Here is a 20055-nt window from a genome sequence, read left to right as displayed (position 1 = left end):
CTTTGTCTCCCTCTCTCTGCCCCTCCCCTGCTTGCGCTATCTCTCTCTATCTCTCAAAAATAAATAAACATCAAAAAATTAAATTTTTTTTAAAATTAGAATCTCATCTTCCAAGATTTAATAATATCTCTGGCTTAGTACAAGTTATAAAATCACATTGTTTTATTAATATATCAGTGAGTAGATCTGACCCAACCCTTGACTTATCTATGTGTATTGCTCTGACCAGGGATTAATAAGGAAAAAACCTATTAATAGGATCCAGGAAATGTACTGCAGGATTTGAGTATTCTAAAGTTACTTAAATACAACAATGCTTTTAAGGTAGATTTATTAAATTTTTTGGAGAAAACATTCCATTTAATAAGACTCGTTGAACATTTGGCCATAAGACTGAAAGTTATTCAGTCAACAGAATGTGTCTTGATGAGAAAAGACTTCTTTTTTCCTCTGAAAGATCTGAAATTAAGGAAGAACTCCGTTACTAACAAATAGTCATTAATAACATAAACTATTTTAATTCAGACTAGTACCTCAGAGAAACAGATTTAAAAAAAAGCATTCAGCAGAGAAATAAAGTGAAATATTTCATACACATTCAAATTTCCCTTTATTTTTAAAAGACTTGGCATTATCTCCAAGTCACAATTTCTCCTTAAAGCCCACCAACCCATAGTGACCTTCATCTTCTGAAATTCTATAACAGTCTCTGTACAACTCAAACAGGAATCATCTAAAAACAACTCACAGTGCAGGTTATATTTTTTATGGAGTCTATTCTCCCCCAACTAGAGTATGAACTCCTTGAGGGCGGGCAACTTTTTTTCAATTTTTGTGAAATCGGCCTGTGACAGACTAGTAATCTATTTCAGTCTCCATCCAGTTTAAGTAACTCTTTTCTTCCTCCCAATCCTGCTTTTCTCCTGTAACTCTTTCCTCGTATTGTTCCCTAATCTAGAAGTAAACAGTGTTTCATGTTCTGAGCCATTGTTGCTATATTTCAACAAAAGGAAACCTACCGCCAAATTTAGCTTAATAGCGTTGAGTTTTTAAATTATTGTATTTTCTGCAGACAATCATCATAATCCATACTACATCAATTGTACACCCACGGTGTACAGGAAACATTATAAAATATAGGTCCATCAGTTCTAAATGCAGACTAAATGTCCATGCGGTCTGTGGACCACAGAGAAGAAACGCTGAATGATATTAAATAGCAATGGGTCCAAACTAAAAGCTTGACTCTTGCTTGTCAGCTACAGGTCACTCTTCCCTGAGTTTTAAAGCCACTGTCTACACTTAGGTTGCCACATTCTCTCCCAGAAGTCAACTGTCAATCAGTCTGAAAGGCTATCTACTATCTCAGGCTGAACGTTATGTTACACAACTTACCGTTTTCAGTACAGCTTTTTGCTTGTACAAAAGCAGACAAGTTACTAACAAAACAAACAATGAGACAAAAGCAAATGGTGTCAAGAAAAATACCAAGGTTTCCTTCCATATGTCATCTGGGATTAAAAATCACAAGAAAAGAGGCTCAGTTAGAGTTTACAGTTATTTTTCAAGGTTAATTATTTTATAAACCAGTAACTAGTGAAGAAATGCCTTAAAGTTGGCAACTTCTGCCTTATTTCCTGGCGGATAGATACCACGGTTATATCTGCGTATAGCATTCCTTTCATTTGTGCACTTTTTATACAGAACAATCACTTCACTATACTGTAACATCCCTTCATTTCACTCAGCAAAACTCCCCAAAGCTCAATTCTTTTCTGAGAGGATTTTGTTTAAAATTTGACCTGAGAAAATTTCATCAAAAAAGGATAACATATTAGCTAAGTGATTACAGAAACAGGTCTTGTGTATCCCTTAACACTTTTTTTTTTTAATTTTTTTTTTTTAGCGTTTATTCATTTTTGAGACAGAGACAGAGCATGAATGGGGGCAGGTCAGAGAGGGAGGGAGACACAGAATCTGAAACAGGCTCCAGGCTCTGAGCTTTCAGCACAGAGCCCGACGCGGGGCTCGAACTCACGGACCGCGAGATCATGACCTGAGCCGAAGTCGGACGCCCAACCGACTGAGCCACCCAGGCGCCCCTATCCCTTAACTCTTACTACGTCAAAGGTTTATATTGTATCATATAATGCCGTAGCAAGCAAGAGCTGGTGACGGAAAGCGGACTACATCACCAGAAAATATGCCACTTTGGGATTTGGGATTATTTTGAGCTGAAGGCAATCAAGACCCACCAGACTCAAGAAAAACATTTACCTCTCCCTTAACTACATAAACGAATTTAGATGGGGGGGGCTGGCTCTGAGAGAGAGCTATTACGAGAGACAACCTCTATTTGAATAACCTATCTCTGTGAAAGGGCAAAACATCTAATTACAGTAGTGCCTCAACCCCCTGTCCTTGTCCATGGTTTTGCTTTTACCCGTGGTTAACTGCAGTCCAGAAACAAATGATCCTCCTTCTGATGTGTCATCGGGTCAACAGTAGCCTAATGCTATGCCATAACGCCTACATCATTTATCTCAGTTCATCTCATCACTTAGGCATTTTTGCATTCATTTCACACCATCCCAAGAAGAAGAGTGAGTACAGTATAAGGTATTTTGAAATACCCCATTATTATAGTATGTGTATTGTTACAACTGTCCTATTTTGTTATTGCTGTTAATCTCTTACTGTGGCTAATTCATAAACTTTATCATAGATTATATAGGAAAAAACAGTTCATATAGGGTTCAGTATGCTCCACGGTTTTAGGCATCCACAGGGGGTCTTAGAATGTATCTCTTATGGGTAAGGGGGGTACTACTGTACCAAACATCTCTTCTTGTTATGCTGTGAATTACTCTCCTCTGCCTTTCAAGTCCCAGGCCCTGATCCCATTGCTTAGCTCATGATGGCATATAAGCCTCAACTGCTCTACTTGCCCTTGGGTCTCACATTTCTATGGGGCTCCTATACCTATGAAAGTAAATTTGTTTTTTGGGGGACACCTGGGTAGCTCAGTTGGTTCAGTGTCCAACTCTTGATTTCGGCTCAGGTCACGATCTCACAGTTTGTGAGTTCGAGCCTCACGTCAGGCTCTGCACTGACAGCAAGGAGCCTGCTTGGGATTCTCTCTCTCCATCTTTCTCTGCACCACCCCCCCTCCCCCGCCGCCGCTCATGCTCTTTCTCTCTCTCTCCAAATAAATAAACCTTTAAAAAAAAAGAAAAAAATTGATTTGTTTTATTGTTAATCTGTTTTATGTCGATTTAATTACTAGAGCGGCCAAAGAACCTAGAAGAGTAGAAGCAACATTTTTCCTCCACAACAGTTAGCTTATTCAGCAGGCTAATCTTTAACTGGCCGGTAAGAGTACTTAGCATGTCAGTCTCCTGGATCTCTGCCTGCAGGATCTGATGAGAGCAAGAGTGGGGAGAGTCCTTTTCTTTTTCTAAATTTAGATTGGCAGGAGAAAATATTTATGGAACTAGCTCCTTGGGTATGGTACCTTTGGTAAAGATTTGGTATTAGTGCTTGTGTTTTTTGTTGATCCTTTTCCTGTTCCCCTTTGTCATTTTCCAGGCCTCGAGAGTTTGGCTTTATGACCAGTGAGAATGTTCTGCTAACCAAAGGGGGCATGTACCAGTGTGCATTCGGCAGACAGACAAGCAGGCTGTGGCTCTGAGCTGACGGTAGTCAGCACTGGGTCCAACTTACAAACCAAAACTTGGGCTCAACTAGGTCTACAGTGAGGTTTCTTTGTCTGACCCTGCCAGCTCTCAGGGGAATTTTGTCAGAAGGGGTCCCAGTCCATAAGGGGCCGTTTGTCACCTCAACCTTCATTGTCTCACTATGATGATAAAGCTTTGTTTTCTTATGCTGGATCTTGTGAGGGCTGCATCTTTTGCACTCTCCTCTGGGATATCTCTTGTGTCTGTGGTTAAGCCTAGAGAAACGTACTGGTTTGAGTCACTATTCAGATTAATAGGTCCTACTTATCAATGGCCAGACAATGGATCTTTTGAATCGGACTCCTAGATTGACAATTTTTTTTTTTAAGAGACCAGTCGTCCTATTGATACCTGTGGAAAAACTAAACTAAAAATGGGACACAAAGGAATATAATGGCTAGCCTTAGAGACTCCCTTAACGAGATGAAGGAACATAAATCAAAACAAACATTAAAATCAACATCCAGTGTAAATTCCCCTTCGCAAAATCCAGCTCCGTCTGCCTATCTTAGCTTCGCTTTTCCTATAACATTTACAGAGAGCACTCTGGCCTGATCTCCAGTCCCAGGGTATACAGGTTACCTGTATAAATGCTGAAAGCTAGGAAGTGATTTTAGCAGAAGCACCCAAGAAGGGTGGTGGGGCTCACGTGGCTATCCCTTATAACTCCTCCTACTTTCCAGGGCTTCAGGTATTCCTATACGGTGTCCTTTTCAGGTATATCCCGGACCCCCGCCACAAAGAATTCATGTCCCATGAACAGAAGCACATCTTTGAAATTATAAAGCCTCTTCACCTCCACTTTATGAGGATCATACCATTTTAGAGAGGAGCTGGAAAGATTCGTGGCCATTCACCCTCCCACTCACGAGGACCTTATTAGATCCCAAGGGGTGTTCTTCCTACCCATAGGTATCTTGCAGTTAAAAGACAAATCACATGGCTCCCTGAGAAAACCACACCCCTCACCCCAGAGGAAATAGATGGCCAGAATTTCTCTTAGGCCTTCCCACAAATGATCAGCTGAAGGCCAATGTTCAGGGGCTGACAGAAGCCACAGGAGAGGCTTCTCCCCCCGCCACCCTGGCAACAAAGGTGAATCGGTCCAAGGTTAAACTGTACACTCAGAAAGAAGGCCTTTGCTTAAAAGTTTTATACAGACTTTACAAAGGCCCTGTGCAACTTCTTCAACATCAACTCAAATGCCCTTACATCTATCCTTGAAGAAGGGTTCCCGTATGGACCCCTCCCAGAGTTGATGAGCCATCAATATTGCAGTTAAGATTGTATGGAATATACATTAAAGGATGTATTATTTTGAGGATGCGACTAAAAACTCACCATACCCACTTTAAACTATGCATTGACTAAGGATAAGATATAATTCAGGACATGATCTTCTCAATGTCAGTTCCACGGTCTCCAGATTTCTTATGCCAGTGACAAAAATGAGTAACGGAACCCGTATGTGTTCTTTCTGATTCCACACATCTCTCGGTTAATTGAGTTCTCCCTTTCTACCTGTTTTTTCTTCATAGCCCTTAGTAATTATATGATACAGTTGGCTTCATTGCTTATCTCTAGTCAATATGAGAACAAAATATCAATTCTGTAAGGACAGGGATTTTGACTGCTATATGTCAAAAGCCTGAAAAAGTCTGACACATATTAGGTGCTTTATAAAGATGTGATGAATGAAAGAGAACAATGATATCAATATGATAGGGAAGATAATAGTCTAACAGGGACTCTATTATAATGGCACAATATAAAAAGATGAATGATTGATAGATGCCAGTATCTACATCTATACATGTATTTACATATCTATATATCTGAAAGAGCAATGCTGAGTTAATTTCCTTCACCTTTCGACAATTATTAGTAACTTCTGTTGATAAAGCTAGTATACTGTAAAACACAATAACATCTTGCGCCACTCTCAAGGCTTTTTAGCTTATATTGTTATTTAATTTGAATATGTCTTTTTTATCATAAGTCACTTTAAGTCAGAAGTGGAAGCGAATGACATATGCTTTTACTAATGATGACATATTAATTGGAAAAATACTCATCAGGCACTAGACACTCAAAAACAAGTGTACTCTTGATTTCCACTCAGGTCACGATCTCACAGTTCGTGAGTTCGAGCCCCTCGTCGGGCTCTGCGCTGACAGCTCGGAGCCTGGAGCCTGCTTCGGATTCTGTGTCTCCCTCTCTCTCTCTGCCCCTCCCCTGCTCACACTTTGTCTCTCTCTCAAAAATAAATAAATATTAATTTTTTTTTTTTAAAAATAGGCTTCCCCCAGAAGGAACTAGCATATTTTCTTTAGTGACAGTCAGAAACACAAGAATATTGCTGAGAGAGCTATGACAAGATTCTTAAACTAGTTTACTCCTAGTTAAAACTGAATATGAGATTTTTCCGTAAGCCTGTGTTTGAGGTGCTTGCTCGTTTATCTTCTCTGTTTATGGGCTATATGCAAGAGCATTTTGATTTCCACGATTACAAAATAGACCATAAGCAAATCAACTCGCTAGCAAAGAGCTACAGTCATGTAGTCACTGCTCTTATTCTCCTACCTTTCCAGCACTGTTGGTCACTCCACTCACTCCAGATTCCATCATCCGAACAATAGATGTTCACTTTGCTTCTTACCAAAAAGCATAATTGTTGGCTTTCATTTGATATTCTTGCGATGCGTATCTCATTTTCGACGGTGGTAGTCTGAAAGCCAAGTAAAAATAAGATGCCATCATTGGATCTGATTGCCGCTAGATAGATCCCGTTCGATCTGTCTCTTTCATCGTGGATTTTGTTACGTAAAACATACGCGTCAAATGACTGGAAGGGTATATACCAAAATCTTAACAGTGATTACCTCTCCCTATGGTGTTTTTTTTTTCTTTTTTCATTTTCCCCCCTTCCTTACCTCTAATTTAAATTTTTTCTACAGGAATAATGAATCACCTGTAGTGAAGGGCATGTGTGACAGGGCAAAATGCCTAGATAGCATTGGTGTTTCTGAGAGCCAGTATTCAGATTCGTGTCAAGTTTCTCAGGTTCCATCAACTGGAAAATGCTACACACACTGAGTTAGCAAAAAGAGAGTCCATCATGTGAATGTTATCTCTATGGAAACTGCAGAGTTCATACACATCAAGTTTTCTTTCCCCCTCCTTACTCTTATTTTGGTTAACTGCCATACAACGTGTGTGACAGAGCTCAGGGCTTCGCGTGAAATTACTTCTTCCGATATGAGAATACACATGGCTGGACGATCTCAAAGGAAGAAACAAATCGCTGAGGAAATTACTTCCGTTTCGGCATTTCAAAGGGCTGAACAGTGTTCCTCATCCAACATAAGAGCTTGTCTTTTGTTGTAACTTTTCTTGGGAACCCGGCATCATGTAGTCGACCGGGAAGAGCTGCGTGATTTGATTGTAAGTCAGTCCGCTTCCTTGGGACACGTAAATCAATTCATCTGTATATGCAACGAACTGATTAGAACTAATGACTCCCTTTCGGTCTCCACCACTCTCTGAGTTGGAAACCAATGAATAAAATTAACATGACCACGTGGGGCTGAAGGCAGCATCACCTCGTTGGTGCCGGGGGTAATTGGTCTTGCAACCATCGCCTGTTTTCCCAGTTAGCCCCTCTTCTGCACAGCAAGCAATTCAGACAGCCCTGCCGGGGTCTACTTCTGACCTGATGCTTGTTCCTCAAGAAGTGGTTTTTATGTGCGTGTTTTTTTGTTTTGTTTTCATTTCACCTAAGGCCTTCTCATAACCCACCCCACAACTGCCTTCGGCAATTTTGATTTATTGGCATGATATTGCAAACAAGTGACTCGATTATCTCTGAAACCCTAATAGAGCTTTAAAATTGGTATGACTTATAGAGAAACAGAGATACCATGTTTTCACTCTTAGGTGGATCCTGAGAAACTTAACAGAAACCCATGGGGGAGGGGAAGGAAAAAAAAAAAAAGAGAGAGGTTAGAGTGGGAGAGAGCCAAAGCATCAGAGACTCTTAAAAACTGAGAACAAACTGAGGGTTGATGGGGGGTGGGAGGGAGGGGAGGGTGGGTGATGGGTACTGAGGAGGGCACCTGTTGGGATGAGCCCTGGGTGTTGTATGGAAACCAATTTGACAATAAATTTCATATATTGAAAAAAAATAAATAAATAAAATAAAATTGGTATGACCGATCATGCTTTCAGACTGCAAGCAAGCATCTTTCTTTTGTCCGCCAAATTATACGGTTTTCTGAAAATCAAGACACATGTCATACTCTATTCCTCGTGTGCCTAGCAACCTCCTATGTGAACCTCCTATGGGTTCACATGTTTGCTGTTTTGTGCAAAGGGCTACGCTGATAAAAATAAAATCCAAAAAATAAAGGGCAGGGTGACCGCGTGGCGCAGTCAGTTAAGCGTCCGACTCTTGCTTTCAGCTCAGGTCATGATCTCACAGTTGTGAATGAGCCCTGAGATGGGCTCTGCACTGGGGGGGGTGGAGCCTGCTTAGGATTCTCTCTCTCCTTCTCTTTCTGCCCCTCCCCAACTCGTGCTCTCGCTCCCTCTAAATAAATAAATAAGTAAATAAGTAAATAAACGCAATGTTCATACCACCCAAGTTGTATCATCTTCGGTGAATTCAATTTCATAAATAAAGCATTTTGCCGGAATGGGCCCTTGAGGCATGCTCCATTTCAGGTTCACTTCCTCTGAGTTCTTCACAGTAAGACTAAGGTAGTCTGGTGGCAAAGGTTTAACTGAAAAGCAAAAGGAAACCGTTTCAACACGGAGGTTACTAAGTTGAGCGGTCGCTCTTATCAAAAGCTAGGGACACCTAGTGACGGAAGCCTCTAAGATAAATCAAGTGGCTCAAGACTAATCTCTATAATGTGAATTCATATCAAACCTGCTTGCCAACCAAGACCAATTTATTGAGAAACGTGGCTATTTTGGAAACTAATTTTTTGATAAGTCGCATATTGCCAAATATTAAAGCCCAAGAGAAAAGTTAGATGATCCAAAGCATCACAGTCATTTTTTCCATTTGGTAGCATTAGAAACAACAACCGCAACCATTACTGCTACCGTTTTCATTAATTGCTAGCTCTTATTTAGAGCGTATGATGTGTCAGTCACCGAACCAGGGGTAAACTCACTCATGTCTCACAATAAACCTATGAAGTGTCCTCTATTATCCTCATTTTACTGATAAGGAGATTGAAACAGATGCTAAAAGTAACTTGCCCAAAGTCATACAGCTAGAAAGTGGTAAATCCAAGATTCATAGCCAGGCATGACTAACTCTAGAACCTGTCATTCTCGTAACTGTCAGAACTAGGAATTCAGACTCAGAATATACAACTATTCGCCTACTGACGTGTGAAATCCTCCATCATTAACACTAGACAAAAATACTGTACAGGAGACCGACTTTTGGAAGCCGGGGAATACACTAAATTTGAAATAAAAATTCTAAAAAAAATTATTCTTCATTCAATTCCTTATCCCTGTACTTCTGTGTTTCATAAGAGGTTCTTCATAGGCTCGATTGGCCCTCCTTTTTCTGGCTTTGCATTTCCTTAAGTTTCTCTATATCTCTGTCTCCATCTTTTCTCTGCCATGTGGTTGTAAATGGACCAAGCTAGAAACATTTTAAAGTTGTTTAGCTCACCTATATTTTGAAGCTGAAAAATAAAATAGCTGGGTCTGATAGAATGAGAGTCTGATGATCCATTAACACAGATGTAGAAATCTTTATAGTCTGATGCCTCCAAATGGGGAAACCTGCATCCAATATTTTGTCCATCAACCTTGATGTAATCAGGACACTGTGTGGCATGGTCCAAGCCGTCATACCTGTAAAAGAAGTATTGCTGAGAACTGTGTTTTCCAGTATCTTGCCGTATTGTGGTATTCAATTTTCAATTATCTTAAGATACCAAGCGAATAAAAAAGTCATGTAATGACATGCCTATTGATCGAGCACCAACTCTATGACAAATCCTATGTCATATGCTAGGGATGCAATAGTAAGGAAAGCAGGCATAGTCCATAATTTCGCAGAGATTACAATCTGGTGGGGGTTTGAACAAAATCTCAAAGATAAGGCGGGGATTCTGACTCATGCACTTAGGTTATGCTGACTTGCCCATGGGATTTGTGAATCAAAGAGTAAGATTTCTATTTTAAAAACCTGGAGTTTACATACATAATCCTGGACGATACTGCCTTTTTTATATTGTACCGGAGAACTTATATTAGAAGAAAGCAGATTTAAAAGCAGACTTACAAAATACTGTCATATTTAATAAAATGAATGAAATTCCCTTGAGGAGACAATGCACATCAAGAGATAAACCTCAGAGAAGTCAACAGAGGGGTCAAAATGAAAAAGAAGAGGGGCGCCTGGGTGGCTCAGTCGGTTAAGCGTCCGACTTCAGTTCAGGTCATGATCTCATGGTTCGTGAGTTTGAGCCCCGCGTCGGGCTCTGCCCTGAAAGTGCAGAGCCTGGGGCCTGCTTCACATTGTGTCTCTCTCTCTCTGCCCCTCCTCTACTTAAGCCTTCTCTCGAAAATAAATAAATAAATATGTTTACAAATGTTTTTAATCACAAAAAGAGAAAGAAGAGCTGTCTGGCAAGTAAATATCTAATTTCCCATCCTCTCAGCCAAGAAATGTTGCCGTATCATTGAAAGTTAACCTCTTTCCAGTAATAAGGCTAACAGGAATTAGGGAGGATTTCCCTACTGATTTTCAAAGCAACAAATGCCTGGTTTATTTTCCTAAAGAACAGCTTGCAACGCAAAATGTGACATCTGTAAAGGCAGTCAAAATCCCTTTTGAAATTAAGTCAATCTAGCAGTTGATAAGGTGCTGATTTCAAATATCCAGACTCTACTGAATTCACTTTATGCCAAGTATTTAGTATGTTGCTATTGTTTGTTTGTTACCCCAAGTTGTTACTTATTTTCATGGTGGGGGAGAACGTTTTATGATAGTGAAAATATACTTTATTTTTTAATACAATAGCTGACAGCGATATACTGGCTGTAGAGAAAGAAAAGAAAATACGAGCATTCTATAATAAGCTTAAAAACTTGCCTTTTCAAGTAGCCAAGTATTTACTTTGCACAGAACTACTTGATTAGTTCACCTGATTAGAGTTTGGGAGACTTGAGTTCTAGGCTTGACTTGACCCAGATTTATGTTGTGCCAGTGGGAAGCCTGCTGGTACCCTTATTTTCCAGTTTCTAAGATGTCAGTATTTCTCCCTCACTAGTAAAATGAGGATAATGTGGAAGAGGGTAGGGACTTTGCTTATTCACACTTTCAGCCTTTTTATCTAGAACAATGCGGGCATTTAATAACTTCTTTATATTTGTGAATTAATGAAAAAATAAATTAGAACATAGAAATTGACCCCTCTGATTCCAGATGAAAAAACTGAGACCCCCAAAAAAGGAAGACTGCTTGCCCAAGACCACTAAGTTAAATGATGCCAGAGCAGGGATTAGAACCCAGTTCTCAGGATGCTTAATAGCTTCTACCTATCACTTATACATTATCATTTTTCTAAAGAAAAAAGCCAATATAACTTGGGCCTGAAACTCACAAAGAGTTACACTTTGTCTTCTCTTGCTTTTTACTGTTATTTAATAAATGCATAAATTCCAATACATACTTATCAGTGTACGAATACTCTCATCATTTGTTTCATTCATTTAATGAATATTTTGTGATAATCTACTATGGGCCATAGCACCGCTGAGACAGTTAAGAGAAATGTAAGAAACAGTTCCTGCCCACCAATCTCTTAAAAATTTAAGGGAGCAGGGGCGCCTGGATGGCTCTGTCGGTAAAGCACCTGACTTCAGCTCAGGTCACGGTCTCATGGTTTGTGAGATCAAGCCCTGCATCAGGCTCTGTGCTGACAGCTCAGAGCCTGGAGCCTGCTTCCAATTCTGTGTCCCTCTCTCACTCACCCCTCCCCTGCTCGTGCTCTCTCTCTCTCTCTCAAACATAAATAAAACATTAAAAAAGTATTTTTTCATTTAAGGGAGGAGACAAAGCGCACAATACGTGACAAAAATTTAAATGCCATCCAGACAAGTAATTGAGAGCTATAATATGTAATAGTTCAGAGAAAAACTGAACAGAAGTTGATATGATCAATAAAGGGTTAATGAAATTGAATACCAGATGGGCTTTGAAAGACAGATGAGAGTTGGTGAGAAAGCCAGAGGGCATTCCAGATAGCAATGCACACAGAGGCATAAAAGATCATAACACGGGTGAGAAAAAAAAATGTAGAGATGAGTCTAAATGGGGTGGACCATTCACACTGGTGACAGGAAAAGGTCATGTTGGAAAAGCAGTGATACAGAGAGGCAGAAATTTGAACGCCACCTTAGATTTTTATCCGGGCGGTAATGAGTAGCCACTCGAAGTTTTGGAGCAAAAGAGTGGCATATGAAAATAGGAAGATAGGAAGATAAATCTGGCTACAGCGTGCAGAACGAATAGGACAGGAAGAGATGTGCGACCTTAAAAAGGAGTGTCAGAACACAGGGTTCAATGTTACCGTGAAACAATGAAGCAATGGTGGAGATGGGAGATTCAAGATGGCTGTAAGTTTCCAAGCCTCAGTGGTCATTAAAAAAGAGAAGTCAGAAAAAGGATCCAGTTGTAACAGGTGCCTGCTTTTTAAAAGGCGCGAGTATAGAATATGCCGAAAGTTTTGAGGCTATAATCGTATGTATCTGAAGAACACAAAATTTAATCCGGCACGGGAACAACGTTGGAATCTTTCTATCACCCAGAGAGTGCCTTTCCAGTAGCTACAGCCTAAACCTACTTCTTCCTGTCGAAAACTCCAAATAGTTGTAAACAACCTTCATCGTAAATGCAACTCTGAAGGATACTGTATTTCATTTAGTGAAAATACTACTCATACAGCAGATTCGTTTTTATAGATATTTTCTTAATATGGGATTCTTATTATAAAAATACTTACCAGTAAAACAATTGATAACTGATATGAAAATGGACACCCATACCAGGTTTCCAGGAGCAGAGTAAATATTGCCAGTTGTAATACACACAATCCATTTCCTGAATCTTGGTTTCCTGACTTCCTAAGGAATGAATGAACTGTCAATGCTTGAAAGGCACCGTGATGACTCATTTGGGAAGTCACTATGCAATTTTAATTCATTTCTTTTGACCCCTCCTTTTCATTTAGCAGTCAACATAATCAGAACTATACCAAAAGGAAGTTGTTAGAAATCACTTCATTGTAAGTGGGGCATGCAAAATCAAAACCCTTTGAGGGCTCATTTAATGATACTAGTGTAAGCATATGCAAAAGCACTAAATGAATATTTCTATGATGCTCTGAGCAGTTGAGTAAACACTCACATGCATATTTACTAATATGACTCCCAAACGGGGAACTATATTAACCTAACAAGATGGGTTTGCTGATTTAAAGGATTCAAAAAGGCCAGTCACCCACTCCTAAAAAGAATTCTATTTGTTGCCACATATTCAGTTCTACATAGAGTCTGATATATAAGAGTTAAGGGGCCCTAGTTCCCATATGGATTGTTCTGGCAGTATTCAATACGAAAGGAGAGCTTTGTTTTAACCTTGTGGTGATTTCCAGTAAGTAGCTTCTGACCATAAACTTTGAACTTCTGATCCATTTGTGCAGTGCGGGGGCAGAAGCGTGTGTATCTTTGCTTCAACGCCTTTGTTAAGATCAAACCCGTCGTTGTAATGTAGATTCTTGGTAATGATGGTCTGTTTGATAAGAAGATGAGACAAAGTCAAGCTTATAAGCAGAGACAGCATCGTGAGCCACATCATTACGGCTAAGAAGTCACGGGGGGGGGGGGGGGGTTCTGAGTGTCTAAGAAATTCCTCATGATTATCTGATACAAAGCCCTAGATACAATCCTGGCAGAGCTCATTTGTGCATATTATATCATGCGGTGAGATCATTTGAATCTTAATATATTATTCAAAATAACCCCCAAAAATTCTGAAAAAGAGACTCTATGGCAGGAACCTGACCTATGATGAAGTTGAAATCAAGAGAATTTTCAGATACCATAAGCATATTACATGACAGATGACTTATCACATTTCAAATATCACATGAACACTTCGGGAATCATATACAGTGAAACCTGGGAGGCAACTGGACTACAATCATGTCATTTATCCTTGTGTTCCCGATACGTAGCCAAGTGCGTGGTACAAAAAGATCCTCCATAAATGTTTGATTTGAATGGTCTCTTGAAACTGCCTAGCTGAATTAGGAAGGTAACAGTATGCTTCGCAAAACAAAACTCTTTGAGCATGCTTGACTATGTAGTTAATAAGTCAATAAATGTTCACTGAACACTTACTATAATATATGCAAAGGACTGTGCTGTGTTCTATGGGGCCAGTACAAAGATAAATGAGGCTTAATTTTTACAAAGAGAAAGCTCACAGTCCAGTAGCATACGTAAGACCCGTATAGAAGCATATAAGTAACTGGAAAGTACAATAAAATGTGTATTATTCAAGTCCATATTCCATGGGTGGGACCACGTATTTTGTTTCCCCCGGACTTCTAATGGTAGTCTTAATACTGGAGAGGATGCAAATAGATGTGGCAGGACTCAGGAGATAGCAGCGGGCACGGCACCTTCTTATTTCCTAATAATAGCTACGGAGAGACAGGAATTAGAATGGACAGGGACATTAAAAATCACAAGAAAGCTCCTAATAATCGCACTGCTATTGCAAGATATCGCAAGCGTGTGCTTTACTTACCTTCCAGTCTTCACTATCGATGTTTCGGTATTTTAATTCATATTCTATTGTGCATTCCTCAAACTTATCCAGAAACAGTGGAGGTTGCCATTGCAAACAGAGATAACCTAAGTATCCTGGGTCTACTATCTCAAAATCCTGAGGAGGATTAACTGAAAGAAAATCCATAAAACATTTTTACTTTTTTGTCCTGTCTCTTACGGCAACAATTGCTAAGTCTAGATTACTTCCCTATGTCCATCAGCTGGTGAATGGAGAACTAAACTGTAGTACATCGATACAATATCATCATCATCAGCCGTAAGGAAGAGTGAGGTAGTGATACAAGCTACAGCATGCAAGAACCTCAAAAACATTAAGCTAAATGAAAGACGCCAGTCACAAAAGATCACATGAGACCAATTTACATGAAATACCCAGAATAGGCAAATCCATTGAGACAAAAGTCAATTCGTGGTTGCCAGGGGCTGGAGGAAGGGAAGAATAACAGATGACTGCTGATTAAAGATTTGATTTTTTTTTTTTGGAGAAATAGAAATATTCTGGAACTGAGGAGTTGGGGCTGTTACACAACTCTGTGGATATGCTACAGACCGCTGAATGGTACACTTTAAATTTTTTTTTTAATGTTTATCTTTATTTTTGAGACAGAGAGAGACAGAGCATGAGCGGGGGAGAGACAGAGAGAGAGGGAGACACAGAATCAGAAGCAGGCTCCAGGCTCTGAGCTGTCAGTGCAGAGCCCGACGCGGGGCTCGAACTCATGAAGCAGCGAGTTCACGACCCGAGCGGAAGTCGGATGCTCAACCGACTGAGGCACCCAGGCGCCCCTGAACAGTACTCTTTAAAAGGCTGGGTTTTATGTTATGTAAATCATATCGATAAAGCTGTTAAAAAGTCTAGATTACTGCTATATGCAAACATGACTTTGCCTAGCGCGGTACTAAGTTTTCATAGATACAAGAAATTCCACGTGGAGTTATCTCTGTGGTTATGTAGACCAGAATTTGCCCTAGGATGGGAGCACTTGATTATGTAAACCTAATAGCAAGAGCCAATCAGTATTAATTCAGTGTTTATTATATACATATAACATCCTGGCAAAAGGGATAGAAAATGTAAAATATGACTACTATGGCTAAATGCCTGAAGAATTATTAACAAGCAGATCTTGTTGTTCAATTCTGGTTAACTGAACCCTCTCGCTAACTAAAGTTCAGAGCTATTCCTAGAGTATGGCCAACCAGGGCCATTCTCTGGACAGACTTAAGAAAAACTGTCAGGCAGCTGAGCAGAGTGGCATTAGGAAAAAGCCCGTTTTATTTGGGGGTGGGGGAGGTAAGGAACAGTGCAAGGCAATAGCTCCTCCATCTAGTGATTTAAAAAAAAAAGCTTTTTAGTGTTTATTCATTTTTGAGAGACAGAGACAGAGCGCCGGTGGGGAAGGGGCAGAGAGAGAGGGAGACAGAATCCGAAGCAGGCTCCAGGTTCCAAGTTCCAAGCTGTCAGCACAGAGCCAGACATGGGGCTCGAACTCACAAACCGTCAGATCATGACCTGAGGCGAAGTCTGACGCTTAACTGACTGAGCCACCCAGGCCATCTGGTGACTTAAAAAGCAAACAAACAGAGGCGCCTGGATTCTGCGTTTCCCTCTCTCTGTCGCCTCCTCCCCCGCTCATGCTCTCTCTCTCTCTCTCTCAAAATAAAATAAACATTAAAAAAAATTTTAAGGGGCTCCTGGGTGGCTCAGTCCGTTCGGCTCAGGTCACGATCTCACGGTCAGTGAGTTCGGGTCCCACATCGGGCTCTGTGCTGACATCTCGGAGCCCGGAGACTTTTTCGGATTCGGTGTCTCCCTCTCTCTCTGCTCCTCCCCCACTCACGCTCTGTCTCTCTCTGTCTCTCAAAGATGAATAAATGTAAAAAAAAATTTTTTTTAATTTAAAAGATAAAAAGCAAACAAACAATAGTACCACCCTCATGTTGCCTTTCTGCTAATAAATTCATTTCGGCCCATTTATTTTAATGCTGGATTTCTTAATACTTATTGAGGTGAAGAACCCACAAAAAAAAAAACTGTGGCACAAATTATACTTTGATATTGGGACGCCCGTGTACCAATAAAGAAGGTCTTCTACTGAGGTTGAAATGACAACCCCACTGCTTCAACTCTTACGGGTAGAAATCTTTGTGAAATACATTGTTCTGATTACCTTCTGCAATAAGAAAAATTCAGTAGACATGATTTAGCAATTCTGTGGTCATTTTTAACTCTTACTTGAATCTCTGTATATTCTTTGTATGTATCTAATTGCCTTAAAAGTTAAGGATAGCAAAGAAAGTTTTCCAGTTAGCTGAGTAACAGGCAATGAGGCGTCACATAAGCAACTTATTTCTTAGAAGACTATACAAAAAGGTATGGAAAGTGTGTTTTAGCTTGGCTTTCACTCTGCAAAGTGTTCCTTATCATTAGTTACCTCATATGTGAGGCTGGCTAGCGGGTACATCTTTTGTGTATGGACTTCCTGAAATATTTCCAGTAACAATCCATCTACTTATTACGCATTTTAACAGGGTAGGTTGAAAAGACGGTTAAGGGGCGCCTGGGTGGCTCAGTCGGTTAAGCGTCCGACTTCAGCTCAGGTCACGATCTCGCGGTCCGTGAGTTCGAGCCCCGCGTCGGGCTCTGGGCTGACAGCTGAGCCTGGAGCCTGCTTCTGATTCTGTGTCTCCCTCTCTCTCTGCCCCTCCCCCGTTCGTACTCTGTCTCTCTGTGTCTCAAAAATAAACATTAAAAAAAAAATTTTTTTTTAAAAGAAAAAAAAAAAAAGAAAAGACAGTTAATACCCCAAATTTTAAAACTACTCCGTTGTTGCTTTACCTTTTATCTCAGCATTTGAAGACACAGAACTAAATGCTGTGCAAATGAGTAGGCTATAGAAGCATAGGACATCCAAGTGAACGAAAGCCATTTCTCCAAGATTCAATACCTTGAAATAGCCACTCTGAGAAGGAAAAATACAACATTTTAACTTTGTCTTACTTCAAACAACCAAATGACTCAATGTAATTAAAAATGCATTCGGAAACTCCTGTGCGCTTTCTTCCAGGATTTGGAAAAACTGCCCCTTTGAACGTGGAAACCAAAAAAAAAAATCAAGTTTGGAACCGAAAAACTGGAAAGGGAGGATTCCAGTCTCGTTTTTCTACAAGAGCATGAAAAAGCGAAACAAATGTACCCCAAACCCCCCATATCCCTTCATACCCACCCCACCTAAGGAGACCTTCCCGTACATGGCATGCTAGAGCCAGGATAAGGTAACTTCAAACAGCCTTCAGCCTGAAGACTGACTGAGCCAGACCCACCAGAGTGTCACTGGCTCACAGTGGGAATTATGAGATCATCGATCTCCATAGCAATCCTCTCTCCTAGCAACAAGAAAATACACTGATACATGTACTCTTTTTTGAGATTTAAAAAGTATTTGAAAGTTATCTGACAGCTAAGAAAGCATAGAGACTACACCAAAGCCTCGGATACCTCTTTGCTCCATTTCTTCATAAATATTAAATCACTGTCCTCTACTCTTTCCTGGAAACATCTTCACAGTTGCCCCGACCAGAAACCTGGGCATTTTTCTCAACTCCTCCCTCTCCCATATAGCCTCTCCATTATCACTGCCCCTTCCTCGATGAGGATCTTATCGTCAGGATCTCATCATCCAGTCTTTCCTGCCTCCAAACCATTCTCCATACCACGCACAGCAAGAATGACCTCTCTAAAAGGCAAATCTCACTTTTCACCCCTTTCTTAAAACAACACTTCACTGTCATAGAATACAACCTAACAATCTTTACTTTCTTGAAGGATATTGATTGATCAGAATTTAAAGGATTTGTGTCTCCACGTACCTACTTGATCAAAAACCACTCTCCTTTCAAAGAAAAATCGCTACTCCCAGCTCTGTACCTGTCCTTGCGTCTATATTCCTGGAACCAACAGTTTCACAGGAAGTTAAGGAGTAAAGATCACTATTCCAACATTCCGGGATTACCTTTTTTTTCTCTGGTATAAATTCACCAAGTAGGAGAGACCCTCTCTCCTGTACCACCCTCTTCAACCTACCTGGCCGATCTGTAATGTTCTAATGTTGGTAAGTTTCCATTATTACATCATAGAATCTTGGGACCAAACTATTAAAGCCAGCATGTATATTGGAGACATTAGCCCAGTCATGTTTACATATTGGGAAGTAAAACTCAGACTTGCTCAAGATTACAGAGCAAGTTACTAGCAGGGCTGAAGTAGGACAGAACTATGATTCCTAATCCAGTGTATTTCCACCCCTCTTATGCTGGATCCCACAAGTTTGACGATCATGAACGCTTTTCCTCTGGGACTCCAGTATTTAAGTCTTCCTTCAATTAGCTAGCGGGGCTGAACCACAATACCATGCTATTTTTTTCTAGGTCTCATAAAAGCATAACAGAACAGCATTTCTCTTCCTGGGGTCCAATAAACTTCTCTCTTCAACTCCTCCTTCCCCACGTGCAAACCCTCTGCTGTCCTCTGAAGCACCTGTACGTAGTAGGTAGGTCTGGTCAACAGACCTTCCACAGAGCTGCTCTCATGGATCGAGGTGAACACACTGGTTACTTTTGCATCCAAGGCAGCAATCGGTCTGACGAAGGGAAATCCTTTCATATTACCAATAAGGACTACGACGATCAGACCCCCCCTTAAACTGCTCCCAGAGACGTCTTAAAGTTCTCTCCCCCGAATCAGTCTGTCCTTACGTATTTCATAGCCCCGTGTCATGTGAAGTACAAACGGCAAGAGTTAAAAATCCCTCGTTTGGGGGAGCCTGGGTGGCTCAGTCAGTTAAGTGTACGACTCTTGATTTGGGCTCACGATCTCATGGTTCGTGAGTTCAAGCCTCGCATCAGGCTCTCTGCTGTCAGTGCAGAGCTGGCTTCAGATCCTCTGTCCCTTCTCTCTTTGCCCCTCCCCCCCCATAAATAAATAAATAAATACATACATACATAAATAAATAAATAAACGTTTTTTTTAAAAAATCCCTTGCTTCTACCCTTTTTATAGGCTGCCGAAATTTGACTCGGGCTATTAAATAGCACTTCCTAGATCAGCCCAATGCATTTACAGTTACGGTCCCACTCAGACTTTCTCACACAAATGAACATGAAGACAACTCTTTGCTTGGCTTCTGGGTTACAAGATGGCCGCTTGTGTAGTGAGGTACTTTATATACTATGTGGTTACCAGGAAAGACAGAATTTTTCACAAGCGAGGAAGGGACCTGAAGACAAAGGGAAGATGGGGGATGAAAATGCAGACACACAAAGTTTAAAAATCGTTTCTGATATACTCTCCACTCCCAGCCCACAGTTAGCAACCAAGCATCTCGTCTCAACTCGTTGTTTTTTAAAAAGGAGGAAATACCACGGG

At 40.5% G+C, this 20055-nt stretch overlaps 1 protein-coding gene across 5 annotated transcripts in view; it reads right to left on the bottom strand.

Annotated features, from left to right (window-relative positions):
• Positions 1-314: 314 nt before the first annotated feature.
• Positions 315-20055, bottom strand: part of IL13RA2 (interleukin 13 receptor subunit alpha 2) — a 47348-nt gene continuing 27607 nt past the window's right edge. For 4 of the 5 annotated variants that reach the window (XM_019426897.2, XM_019426894.2, XM_019426896.2 and 1 more), the window contains 9 exons: positions 17470-17593; positions 14587-14738; positions 13410-13563; positions 12776-12896; positions 9433-9617; positions 8373-8518; positions 6321-6465; positions 1396-1511; positions 315-459 (listed from right to left, as the gene is read on the bottom strand). In XM_019426897.2, coding sequence (XP_019282442.2) covers positions 409-459; positions 1396-1511; positions 6321-6465; positions 8373-8518; positions 9433-9617; positions 12776-12896; positions 13410-13563; positions 14587-14738; positions 17470-17560 — 1161 coding nt within the window. In that variant the 5' untranslated portion in view covers positions 17561-17593 and the 3' untranslated portion in view covers positions 315-408. The remainder of the gene's footprint in view (positions 460-1395; positions 1512-6320; positions 6466-8372; positions 8519-9432; positions 9618-12775; positions 12897-13409; positions 13564-14586; positions 14739-17469; positions 17594-20055) is intronic. The other variant, XM_019426898.2, reaches the window with a different exon arrangement.

Source organism: Panthera pardus, unplaced genomic scaffold, assembly GCF_024362965.1.
Source record: "Panthera pardus isolate Hobbes unplaced genomic scaffold, ASM2436296v1 HiC_scaffold_27, whole genome shotgun sequence".
Taxonomy (NCBI): Eukaryota; Metazoa; Chordata; class Mammalia; order Carnivora; family Felidae; genus Panthera; species Panthera pardus.
This window is presented reverse-complemented; position numbering and strand designations above follow the sequence as displayed.